This window comes from Diadema antillarum, unplaced genomic scaffold (assembly GCF_040938485.1).
Source record: "Diadema antillarum isolate AM-2024a unplaced genomic scaffold, OU_Dant_1.0 seq00001533_RagTag, whole genome shotgun sequence".
NCBI lineage: Eukaryota > Metazoa > Echinodermata > Echinoidea > Diadematoida > Diadematidae > Diadema > Diadema antillarum.
Window position 1 is genome coordinate 229,164 of NW_027272265.1, and position 13,028 is coordinate 242,191.

Consider the following 13,028-nt stretch of genomic DNA (forward strand, 5'->3'; position numbering starts at 1 on the left):
GCTTATTCTCTTGGAAAAATAAAAGATTATCCAAAATGTAACTTTAAAAAGAATCTAGACGTACTTGCTCATGCATTGCGCAGCTCTGATATCACAATACCCATACCTTTGCCATGCACATTCAGCAGTAATAAGCACTCTACACACATCCAGTCACTCAGTTAATTGTCAACAACTTCCACCAATTAGTTTTGCATACATCTGATTGTGAAACTCAATCCCTTTAAAAAAAAAAAAAAGGCAGTTGATATTTCTGTACTAGATTCAAGAATCTGTGTGGATTACATCTGTTAAAGTTTGAGGTGTTGTGTCAAACATAATAGCATATGACCTTTAACTCGTGCAAGGGAACAAATTTTCGCACCCAGTAGAGATGATGCACACTATTCAACTTGGCTTCGCTTTGTTGAATTAAGCACCTCTATTTTTCGCCTTGTGCGAAATCTTGTACCATTCGCACTCATGACCATTCCCTGTTGGTATAACATCTCTCTCTTCCTTTCTATCTCTCACTGAATATCAATCCTGCTCTTAAAGTCAAACATACCATGTAGATCCTGATTTTGTTTAGTTGAATTGTTGGGGTGTGTATAAGAGACGTGAAAATACACAAATTTATGTATAACAAATTACTTTCTCCAAATATAAATCTTTCAGCAGTGTGTATGAAATTGAATGGTTGTACTGCATCCAGAATCGATGTGAACTTTTACATTCAAGAGGATTCTGGATGTTTCTAGACGGCAAAAAAAAATTTCTGTCACTATTTGGCCATCTACTCCCATGCAGTTGGGGTTTGTTATCCTGACCTACACATATCTTTACATCTTGTACCAAGACTAACTTTGGGTTCCCCCACCTGTAGATGCAGAGTTGTGTAAATTTCAGAGATATTGTATAGAATCTCTTTGGTACCTTTACATTCAAGCATGTCTGCATGTTTCTAGGCAGCAAATGTATTTTCTGCCATTATTTGGATCATCTAATTTCATGCATTCAGTGATTATCATCCTGAACCATATACCTTTAATATATCACATCTCGTGTAAAGACTAACATTGGGTTTCCCCGCCTGTCGAAGCAGAGATGTGTTCTTTTACATTAAAAAAAAAATGTTCTTTATGTTCCTAGACTGCAAAGGTATTTCTCTCAATATTTGGCCATCTTTCATGTAATTTTGGGTTGTTACCCTGATCCATATTTTTTCATGTTGTACCAAGATTCACTTTGGGTTTTTCACCCAGTGCAGATAATGATTTGAAGGGTGGCACTTTTGGCTTGTGATAATGCTGACCTTTGCACTATCTTTTCAATCATCATTAACATATTCAAAAAAAAAAGAAAAGAAAGAAGTGATGACTAGCATTCGAAAGAGCCAGTCATCTGTGAAACCACCAGCAATAAAACCTCTTCCCACAAGAGTGTTTGCACTCACTAATTTTTTTGGCACATCATTGCATCCAGATATGTACATTTTCATCATGCCGAAGAAATGACTGTGAAAAAGACGTAATTTCAAGCACATTGTTCAGTTTGATCTTTTTGAGTCGGTTTTCAACAACGTATTCTATAGGGCCTACTTGGTGCATCAGGGAGGCGCAGGTAAGTGCCGTTCACATTGTGCATATATCTCAGGCTGTTATAGAATGGGTTAAGAAAACTCTGCAGTTCCATTGCTTGAGAGCTAAGTGTTTTCTGGCAAGGAGTTTGATATCAAAAAAGCAATTATTACAATCGTGGACACTCATCACTGGGTTAGTCATGTACTGAAAGTATGCAACAAGAAAAAGGAAGAGCATAGAGAATGGCTATTCAAAAGTAGTATGCTGGATTGACATGGCACATGACTTGGCCAGTTATTTGGTTTGGAACCTTTCCTTGTTACATCCACACAAACTCTTCTTTGTGGTTCTTTGTTTGTCCCCCCCCCCCCCCCCCCCCGAAAAAAAAAAATCCATCTTGCAATGAAAGAAATGTTAAATTCCCATAGGTTAAAATGCAAAGGTGAGTCGGGACATGATGACTTATCTTGTTAACCTGTTGAGGATGAGTCCCTAGTATACTCGGGCAGGGGTCTATGGGAAATGCATGTTGTAGCAAAATTAGCCCGTCCTCAACGGGTTAAAAGCGGATTCTTGTCGTATCTGCCTTTGCTGTAATGGGAGGAGATAACCTGTTTTATCATTACATGCCATCAAACATTATCAGGCAGTTTTATAAGTATCATCTGCCATCAACTCATCATATGTCTTCTGTCAAAAGGCATCCAATCTCATGATTATGTAACTCCTTGATAGCTAGATCATGAAGGTGTATTGGCTGCCACTTTAGGACAACGATACACTGTCACCTTCTTACTTTTCTCAACAACTCACCAGGCTGAAATATGAGGCACATTATGCTCTCATGGTGGCCCTTAATTCTCTGGGCTTGTAACCCTCAGCAAGTATAAAGCATTACATGACAATACATATATTCCCATAGCCATTCAGTAACATGTATGAAACAAATGTGAGTACATGTGACTCCTGTCATAAAGAAGTTCTTGGGACCATCAGTTTTTGTCTTTTCATCAAAATTTCATTATAGCTGAACAAACAAAGCATATTATCATATTGAGCAGCTAAAAAACATATTTGCAGGTTCTTGAAATTTTGCTAAGCAATTGTTGTTAAACCCATTCAAAATGTGCAGAGTTAATTGTGCAGATATTTTCACCAGTTTTAGAATTCGTGCTAGCCAGAAGTAGTGCGAAATACTGCAAATAATGTACCACAATAATTTCTGCATGTAGTTACACTTGGTCATAATTTTGGGACCTGAATTTTTCCTTCATTGCAACAAGATTTTTGTTATAAACATGTTCCTATGTGACGGGAGTGATGTGTGTATGTATGTATTCACTGGTGGTGACTCTCAGATTTCTTGTACTGGTATGTGAAAAAAAATGAATCTTGAGACAAATGACATTGATCTATTCTCTGCTGCAGAACTATCATAACCAGCTTTCTCATGGAAGACCAAGAAGCCAACCCTGGACCTGTGGGTCCAGAACCAACAACACCTACCAAGCAACTCCCAGTCCCAGGTCTTCTCAAACTCCGGGAGCTGGCCATCAACAAGGGCCAGATCACCCTAGTGGAGGAGAAACAACTACAGCGGACAATATCAGACATGTTCTACATTCTGAACAAGAAGGTCCACAGTCTGCAGTTCCTGAATGCAGTGAGGAATGTTACAGGTGAGCAAAGATGAGAGAGGAGTATGAAACAGATCTCACGTGGTGTGAGACGAGTTCTTTCTACAGAAACTACCTTTCAACAAGTGTTATGCATGCACTTCAAATCTGAGTACAGTTGAACCTCTCGTATCCGGACAAGTGGGGACTGGGGCTCATCCGGATAAGGGATTTGGCCGTATACGGGAGACTCAATGCTTTATACACGTACATATACATACACAAGTACTGATGTAGCCCATTGTAGTACCACATGTAGTAATGTGTATACTGCAACCTTTTCATCGTTACACTCAGTAACAGACAGCTACATTACCTAATACTGTACCGGGCCCAAGGTAAAAAGTGATAGCGCATTGCGATTGGGTTGCTCTCTTCCCCACACTCTCTCTCTTTGTGTGTGTACTGTGTGTGAACAATTTTTGAGTGTTCAATATCATTCGTTGCTCAGCCAATGACTCGAAACAATGCATGTCTATCTAGTCATATCGACGGCTGTGTATGGACCTATTTATGTGGCAATGTGATATGAGAGGACTCAAGCGCATAATCTGTCCATGTTCTTGCGATGATTTGGGATGTTTGGGGATGTTAAAATGTCTGAAGGACATCTGTCTTATTTTCTCCAAGGACTTAGGGTTAGGGTTGTGATACTTTTTTATAGGTTTAGTTTGATGTGAGGATCAGGATCAAGGTTAGGATAATGTTTGCAGGTAGAATTTATGTTTGGCGTGGCATGCAAATTTTTCATAGGAGCAATTGTCGATGGTGCAAATGTCATGGAACCTTTGATAATACATGTATGTAGGTGCTTGTTGATGAACCTCATGAGAGACTGGGGTTAACCTTCAGCTCTATTACTGGCATCTATTATTAAAGAAAGATATCCTTTCAAATTGAGAGGATGCGAGATACACACCCATATAATGAAAAATTTGGATACAGGAAAAATGATCATGTTCAGCCTAACAAAAGGATACGTGAATACTTTTTCCACACCAACTCAATACTGCTTAAGTGTTTACAGCGTCAGTGTGATGCTGTGTTCCTATGATATATGCAAATGCAAGTAATACCCGTTTCAGAAGATATTAAATTATCATGTTAAGATGACATCAAACATTTTTTCCAGTATGATTTTGTGACTATATGGTCTTTGCATCCCTAGGACTGATGTACTACCGTTCCTTCAAAATAGGTAAGGCAATGCAGCTATGGCTGCAAACAGTGGAGTGTGACCCCCAGAATCTCAATGCCCTGCAGGACCTGGCAACAGCATACAGGAAACTTCATAACAACAAAGAGGCGATTGAGTATGAGCGCAAAATCAAGGAACTCCAGGAGAATGCTTCAGACGAAGACAGGCGGCTGATGATGGCTCGCTGTCAGCTGGAGCAGGCCTATGCCCAATTCAGGGACCTCCCCACAGAATCCGGGATGGGGGTAGAGGGGCGCAAGAAACAGGTGGAGAGCTATGAGGAAGGGCTGCACTTGGCTGGAAAGCTCTATGATGAAGAGCGCCATCAACGGGAAGGCAGAAGCTGGCTCCTTTATACAGCAAAGGCCCACGAGAGACTCGCTGACGAATTCCTTCGTATTGGACAGCACACTAAGCAGTTGAAGGCCATTGAGAAAGCCATTGAAATACTTGATGATGTCCTGCAAAAGTGTGAGCAAAACGATGTGTTTCGGGCAGAGGTGTACTATTTCATGGGCAATACATTTGACAGAAATGAGGGAAGCATACAATATGAGGTTACTCTCCCAAAAATTTTAGCTGAAAAGTACAAAAGGGAATGGAATGATCCATCTCTGAGCTACGAAAATGCTCTTAAGCTAGACCCTGATAATATATGGATTTTAAGTCAAAGAGGAATCTTCTGGTCAAAAAAGAAAAGCAATGATAAAGCACTCAAATACCTGAATGATGCCATAGCAGCTGCTGACAAGCCAGGGGAGGATAACCACATAAAAAGATCGTGCTGGAATGCCCTCTATCACAAAGCCAAGATAAACATGAAGGAGGCACAATGCACACCACCACCCAAAGATTCATACAAATTACTACAATCGGCCAGGCAAGACTCAAGCAGGGCAGTGGAGTACAACTTCAGCCCCGCTTTTCTCACTTTGAATGGAGAAGTGCTTCACCTACTAGCTAAGCACCCAGACACATCGGAAAAAGATGCAAAGGCGCTCAGAAACACTGCCCTACAGAGATTTTATGAAGCTTCAGCATGTAACATCAGCCAATCCATGTCATATACTCATCTGAAATGGGCAGACTTTCTCATGGATGATGAACAGGATCTCCCTTCAGCGACAGAGACTTACAAAGTTGCTTTCGAAACAGCCCGAGACAAAAAAGGGGGTTACAAAGTCCATATAGCCTCACAGCTCCTGTGTGCCATGCTTCAGAACTTTGCAAATGAGAAAAACCCTGGCTATCTGCTAAAGGAGCTTGCATTCTGGTTCACATATATCTACCATCACTGTCAGCCAGCATGCTTTTACTTCAAAATGCTTCTTTGGGACAATGCTTCTGAAGTGCTTGATGTCATGGAATGCTTGGTCTGCCAGACTCCTCTGCCCAGGGATGAGATGTGTCTCTATGAAGAAATGATTCAACCTGCACTGAAGGACTTCAGCAACATGTTGAACAATCGCAAATTCAAATACAGCTTACAGAAGCAGAACTGCACAAAGTTTGAATCAAGACTGAAGAACCTCATTCAAGAGAATAAACAGAACATCAACAATTGTCCAGTGGTACCAAAGAGTCCGATGGCTGCATCCCCCAGGGATCACCACCCACCTCCTGAACACCCTCTCGCTGAGGGTGTGGAATATGATTTCTATATCATCTACGATACAGGTGACTACACAGTGGAAGGTTGGGTAGAGTTCTCTCTCCTATCTGGTCTTGAGTGCCCCTTCTACGGCCTGAAGGGTTGCTTTGACAAGAGGGACTTCCGACGTGGAACAGGGAGGCTACAGGAATGGACATCAGCATTGACTCAGAGTGCCTATATTCTCATTGTACTCACCCCCAACATGAGTCTTGAATGTATGCACTTGATAAAGATGTCACAAGGATTCGAGAGGAAAGATATCATTGTCATCCAGCGGCAAGTCGCAAAAGTGCCCAGTCTGTTGCACAGATATCGCAAATTTGACTTCAGTGTGTGGCCAAACATTCCCAAATTGGCACAGCACATTATGCCTTGAAAAAACAATTTACTCACTTGAGAATTACATCAGCCGATCTCAGCTACAATTTCAGTGCCTGTATTGATACGGCATGTTGTCTTATTTTTGGCATGTAAGAATGCCTTTTTTTTCTTTTTGGTATAAATTTTATCAAGCAAAATCATCTTTTTTACATCACCAAGATGTAGTCTTTGGCCGCATAGTAGGTTGATCATAAGAAATAAAACAAAAAACTACATCAATACTTCATATAAATATCTGAACTCATCAACACGATCAGTGTTTTGAAGACAAAATTATTTCTCACAGCTTCCAATAAACTCACACATCCTGATAATTATCATCTTTTAAGACAGACAAGAGGATAATTATTTTCTCCATTATAACATGTTATGAATGAGAATTGAACCAGAGTGTGTTTGACTGATGCCTTTACATACTGAATTGAAGCTTGATTTTTGTCAGAAGTCATTGTTTTACCTGTTTGTGGGGAATTATTTGATGTTCATTGTTCCCAGTACTAGTAATTCTTTTAGTCGATTGAAAATGAGTTTATCTCTTTTTTTCTTGTATTGCTAATTACTTAAAATATATACCTGAGATGATATCCCACAGCATTTTGAAACTTTCTGCACTATCTTAATAAAATGCATACTTTATTGAATTAGACAGTACTAGATTTTGAAGACAGATGAAAACTTTACATTCAAAACAACGTAATTTACCTCCTGTCGTTAATTACTAACTTTGTCTCAACACATACCAACTTCTGAATCTATGAATCTTTACTTGATTATTGCACATACCTTGAAGTTAATAGCCATTAGGTATTTTGAAACTGAACAGAGCATGACTACCATAAAACTCTGAGGCATGCAGCATTAACAAAATAGAGTTAAGATAGTCTGAACAATTTTGCTCACAATCTTCATTCATCTTTACATACTTGTAAGTATGTTTCTTTTTATTTCTCTCTCTCTCTCTCTCTCTATACGTTTGTGCTCACACATAACAATTGGTCAATAGAAAAAAAAACACAAATACAAACATCTGTACAAATAGGTTACAGATGTTGTATACATGTAGGAAGCACATTTTACCTTAATCCAATCTGCACTGATCCCACGGAGGAACTTTATTTCTTCTGGGTGTATCTCTTTTGTTTTGTTGTTGTTGTTGTTTTAGTGTGTATGTAGGTAGGCCTATAATATATGTGTGTTTTGTGAGATTGTATACAATGTATGGTTGAAGGGGGGGGGGGGTATAGGCATTGGGAAGAAAGAGAAATGAAAGTGATTGCTGTTGGCAAACAAGGAACTAATCAAAAGGAAGTTTTGCTGCCAGAATCATGTACTATGTATTCAGCTATATGCATATCAGGGAAATAAAGAGGGGGAGTGGCAGAACTGCGAACTATAAATAGCTTGATACAGTTATTACAACTTCAAGCTCACATATTATAACATCATTATCATAATTATCAATAACATTTTTCATATAATCACTGTTTACACTACCGGTACTGAATTTTATCATGATCACAATGCACTTGTTTTTTCTTTTGATTGTTTTTTTTTTTATAAGATGTTGATTGCTTCATAGCAATTTTTATAAAGGATATAAATCCTGTGAAATCTAAGTTGTGTCTAATGTTAATGATATCTAGTAGCTACTAGTAGTTATTTGTAACATGCTACCTGTATATCACCTATGTAGTCAATGTGAAGTAGATACATTGCACAATTACAGAAAATGGTACAATTTATGTATGTATACAAATGTACAAGACAGAGAAAACTAATAAACAAAAACAAGGAGGTGACAATCTTTTTTTTTATATTAAAGTCAGCAAGCTAAACATACATTTATGTCTTTTATGTCTTACATGTATATACCATTTTGATTAATTTTTTTGGTATTACTGTCTGCTACTCTCCTTAAATAAGTGTAGAAATAACATTACAATGTAAATTGTGATCTATTGCAATCAGAGGACAACAGACACTTCGGTCTTCCTCTCTCTATTTTTACCCTTTGTAGATCTGACTTTGTATAAATACATAGGAGTTGCACTGTAGATATTCATGTCAGAAAATGCCAAATGCACACCTTGCATTTCATTCATTCATTTACATGGGATATTTCTCACTGCTGCATATGAAACTCTATAGATGTATCGCAATATGATACCATGTGTACTTCATATTCATTCCGTGTTCTGTATGTTTCCTGCCAGCAAATGGCATTTCCGTCAGTATGCGGCCATGTACTTCCTTGTAGGTAAATGATACTCGGTGAACGCATTGTACATGTGAACCTTGTGCACATAGCATTTACTGTGCAAACACCTACACCCTGGGGGCTTTTCATGTGTGAAAACAAAGATTTCAACTCCTTGCATTTAACTACAATGGTGTTACAATATGAATGCCCATTTCAGGACCCCATGCTGAAGACTGACTTAGAATTACAGTCTAGCAAATTGGCCATGACTTAGAAATATTAAGAGTAAAGTGTGAAAACGAACACATTTCCAGTCTCAAAATGTTGTAAAAAGTTAATTGGCAGTTGTATATGTTCTTTCCAAGATATAAACAATTTATTCATGTTATTCCAAAACAACAAAATAGAATAATAACAGAAGCAATGGAAGATGGAAGCAGGTAACACATTTTAGGTAGTTGTTAGGTTGTATGCACCACAGTAGATTGCTGAGTATGTCTATGTTCATATTTCGTAGTCTTTTTTTCTTTTTCTTTTTTTGCATACAACTGTACATTGTAGTTGGTGGGGGAAAGCATTTAATGATTGGAATGCATTTATGCACTTGGATCTTGAAAGTCTCACCAGATCATTCAGGCCATGATGATTGCCTGGTTAGGTTTGTAGCTTTAAAAGATTAAACTTATTTTTTTTTTAATCCTGCATGTGTTTACACAGATACATACCTGAAGCTTTTGAGGATAGCAGTTTTGTGATTATGCTTTGAAATTTGCATATTCCTGAATAAAAAATGAAGTAGAGGATAACATCATTGCATTTGGGTGATTTTTTTTTGCATCGAAGTTGGATTCATTTTTTTTTTACTGTATTTAACTGGACACAACAAATTAAACGTCTGTTGCACAGTTGTTTCAAGATGTGGTTATTAATCATACCCTCTTAACTCGTTGAGGACGGTTTGATTTTGCTACAACACGCTTTCCCCATAGACACCTGTCCGAGTATACTCAGGACTCGTCCTCAACAGGTTAAGTTACACCCTTTTAATATTCTTTCCTTTACATCTTACCAGAGATGTATGGAGAAGGAGAAAGAAAAGGAAAGATAAAAGAAAGGTAGAAAATCATTTAAATATCACATTTACACTGTGTCCCATGTCCAACAGTGAACCCAAAAGCAGGAGCTGCACTGCCATTTTAAATGATGTGTGCAAGTGAGCAGTACAATGTTTGTACCCAGTCCTTTTTTTTAAGCATTCTTTGGCAAGACTACATATTTTGGGACTTCAGATGAACTTTGATATGAAGTTTTAGAGGGACAAGAACACTCATTTGAATATAACAGCTGGGATAGCTCTATAAAAATCTTCTTTTTTTTACCCACGCCGATGAAAATCGGCAGGGGGTTATGTAAAGGGTTCCGTATGTTTGTTTGTTTGTTTGTTTGTTTGTTTGTTTTTTTGTTTTTTTGTTTGTTTGTTTGTTTGTTTGTTTGTGTACAAGATAACAAGAGAACGGGTAAACGGATTTGCACGAAATGTTCAGGGAATGTTTGGATAATGACAGGAAAGAATCGATTAGATTTTGGTGATAATCGGTTGACCCTTGCAAATTCTGTGTGACCTTGAAGTTTTGACCCCATAGTATAGTGACCATTCCGAAAATTTCCCGTTTCTCACTTTGCGATTTTCCGCTACCATACGAAGACATAAACTCCCCAACGATCCGACTTCGCTGCTCAAATGTTCGTAAGAATTCCGAAATTTACGTTTAGGCCTATTTGAGGGACTATGTCCTTCTAGATTTATGAAAGTTCGTTCTCCGTCATCACAAACTGGCCCGTATTTTGATGATTTTTCAAATTAACATTGATTGTTTTTTTCGTTGGAGGAGCATTTTGCTCGGTCGCAGTCACACTGCACGATATGCGTGCTCAATGTCAATGCGTGTGCAAGGCCGCTGAAAATGCATCGCGCTCTACACTGTTGGTGCAAAATTGCACCGGGGACGTTGCGGCGCTCGTTGGTGGCCGAATACTGGTGCAGTAGACATTTGCATTCAACCCTTGCATTGAATAATTCCCGTAGACACTAATCATAGGGGTAATTGCCTAGGGGGTACGTAAATTTTGTTTTTCTTTTTTGCTTTTGTGGATACCATCAAAGATCGTACACTCATACGACCTTTGATATTTGATGATTTTTCAAATTAACATTGATTGTTTTTTTCGTTGGAGGAGCATTTTGCTCGGTCGCAGTCACACTGCACGATATGCGTGCTCAATGTCAATGCGTGTGCAAGGCCGCTGAAAATGCATCGCGCTCTACACTGTTGGTGCAAAATTGCACCGGGGACGTTGCGGCGCTCGTTGGTGGCCGAATACTGGTGCAGTAGACATTTGCATTCAACCCTTGCATTGAATAATTCCCGTAGACACTAATCATAGGGGTAATTGCCTAGGGGGTACGTAAATTTTGTTTTTCTTTTTTGCTGTTTGTGGATACCATCAAAGATCGTACACTCATACGACCTTTGATATCATCACACTCTCGGCTTGCTATAATCAAAATATCCCGCAAGAAAACGGCGTATTTCTCGATTTTTAGCGCTTTTTCCGCGACCCGTCGCGTAGACAATACTCTTAAAACTGGACTTAATTCGCGCGCGCTTGGAAAAGTTCCGATTCTGCACTTTTGACGGTGGAATTTGGGATTTTCGATGGATTTTTGGAGGAGACTTAAGGACTTTCCTGTACGTGAATGAGTGTTAATACCGTATGTGTAATTATGTGATTTGCGTGTGATGTGACTGTAGAACCAAAGATCGTACACTTCAGTGTACGATCTTTGGTAGAACTCACTGGCTGGTGATAAAGCACACTGGCAATTAAGTGGCCGAATTCTGGTAGATGACCGAATGCACATTATGTTTACCCCGACTTTGTACTTAGGCGTGGGTCTGCCGCCTTTGACGGCCCCTCTCTAGTTTGTCTATAAAAATCTTTTTTCCTTTCTGGGGGGGGGGGGGGGGGGGGGGGTGGGGAGGGTCAAAATAGATGTGTGTTTGGAAGATGCACAGAATTTGTCATGATATCATATGAAGTGTTCACTATGAACTTTTGAGAATTCATCCAGTTAGTAAGTTAAGAAGTTCAAATAATGATTGCTTTTAACTATTCTTATTCACAATATTAATTGGTATGTCATTCTACTGATGTATTTGTATTCATTTTCTTTTTAGCTACCAAATGCATATATAAACAAAGAATCAAACAAACAAATTAAATGAAGTGAAAGAGTAACAGTATTGACCAGAACAATTTACTTGCAGACTGGAACATGTTTTTTGTTTTTTGTTTTTTGTTTTTTGTTTTTTTGTTTTTTGTTTTTTGTTTTTTTTTTGTTTTTTTTTTGGGGGGGGAGGGGGAAGGGGAGGTAAGGAAAACAGGACAGAATATCTCTGTCTCTCCAATACTTTAATCATTCATATTTTGATGGAAACACAAGATATACCTTTGTGAAACAAAACCCTGTTCATACCTCTACAAAAAAAGATAAAAATTTTGATCTATTTTCGATTTGAGTGTGTGTGTGTGTGTGTGTGTGTGTGTGTGTGTATGCATGCATTCAAATAGGACTGATTAGACAGAATATGAAGGACTAAAAACAAAAAAGAAAGATGATTGTCGAGGAAAAAGAAAACACTGAATATCTAACTTGTCCACATAGAATACAGGTCAGAATGTTGATTTTTTTAGCATTTTTTCCCCCTTTTTTTAAATCAGATTTTATCAGATTTATAAGATTATCAGTAAAAGACAGCTTGGGAGGTAAAATGGTATGTGAAAAGTTTCCTACTATAACTTTTTTTTTTTAGTTTTAAAATGTTTTAACCAAGTACCATGCTCCACATACTCTTTATAATCTTGGCTTTGCATAACAAAGAGTTTAACAGGAGCCACTGATACCAAAACAAAACCATTTGATCAATATACTGATAGGACACAAACCAACTATTAAAAGTTTAAGAACCAGCAAATAATCATTGCTGATACAAAACATACAGAAACAAACAAACAACAAACTGTCACATTTTTGTAAGTCAGAATAACATATGTTCACCACTAAGTCCAAAAACGGTATAAAATGCAAGGTTCAATAGAACTTTTGGGCTTTTATTGTATCTTGCAATCAATATTGGACCACAATAGGTGAAAAATAAAACAAACAAAAAAATTGTCAAAGAACATTATTATTGAACCTTCACAAGTTAGTACAGAGATGTCAGTCAAGTATTTCAGCTGCATGTGTACCCCAAAATTTGCATTTTGCCAAAATAGCTTGCTTGTTTGGAGTAAT

The 13,028-nt window shown here is 38.2% G+C and overlaps 1 protein-coding gene across 1 annotated transcript; it reads left to right on the forward strand.

The window, feature by feature from the left end:
• Window positions 1-1,420: 1,420 nt before the first annotated feature.
• LOC139710436 (uncharacterized) lies at window positions 1,421-6,466 on the forward strand. Its single transcript, XM_071622350.1, has 3 exons — window positions 1,421-1,602; window positions 2,991-3,241; window positions 4,407-6,466. Exons 2-3 carry the CDS (start codon window positions 3,013-3,015, stop codon window positions 6,464-6,466), a joined length of 2,289 nt encoding a protein of 762 aa, XP_071478451.1. The 5' UTR covers window positions 1,421-1,602; window positions 2,991-3,012.
• The last annotated feature ends 6,562 nt before the right edge of the window (window positions 6,467-13,028 follow it).